The sequence below is a fragment of the Buceros rhinoceros genome, unplaced genomic scaffold, assembly GCF_000710305.1.
Source record: "Buceros rhinoceros silvestris isolate BGI_N320 unplaced genomic scaffold, ASM71030v1 scaffold18223, whole genome shotgun sequence".
NCBI lineage: Eukaryota > Metazoa > Chordata > Aves > Bucerotiformes > Bucerotidae > Buceros > Buceros rhinoceros.
Window position 1 is genome coordinate 4582 of NW_010405550.1, and position 478 is coordinate 5059.

General features: G+C 66.3%; 1 protein-coding gene across 1 annotated transcript in view; it reads right to left on the bottom strand.

Annotated features, from left to right (window-relative positions):
- Positions 1-478, bottom strand: part of EDA2R (ectodysplasin A2 receptor) — a 5815-nt gene that overhangs the window by 3400 nt on the left and 1937 nt on the right. Inside the window, exon 3 of the mRNA XM_010133783.1 lies at positions 277-362. Within this exon, the coding sequence (XP_010132085.1) occupies positions 277-362 (86 nt within the window). The remainder of the gene's footprint in view (positions 1-276; positions 363-478) is intronic.

Consider the following 478-nt stretch of genomic DNA (forward strand, 5'->3'; position numbering starts at 1 on the left):
CTTCACCAAGTTCGGTCTGGACCGACCTGCAAACGCAGCAGCCACAGAACATTGGAGCCTGACCACAAGGCTTGGGCCACCCCCTCCCTGCCCGTCCCTCTCCACACACGATGACTGTGCCTCCTCCAGCAGGTCTGTGGGACAGCAGCTTGTGTGGCCCCAGGATCGGTGGACGGCTGCCGCACGCCCGAGTGCTCGCCTTTGACACGGTCAGGACGGCTTCCGTAACCCGTGACCCTGCTCCCCCGCCCTGCCCCAGGGCACCGGCCCACGTACACTGTGGCTCGGAGGAGGGTGTCTGCTTGGTGCACGGGATGCACTCCCAGTCCAGCTGCCCGCTGATCCGCGCCTTGCGGTAAAACCTGCCAACAGAACAGAGTCTCAGCAGCGCATGGCCGCACTGCAACCCCCACCAGCCCGGCTCTGCAGAGCCCACCCCCCTGCACAGTGGCAGGCTGCGATGCCCTAAGGCAGCCGG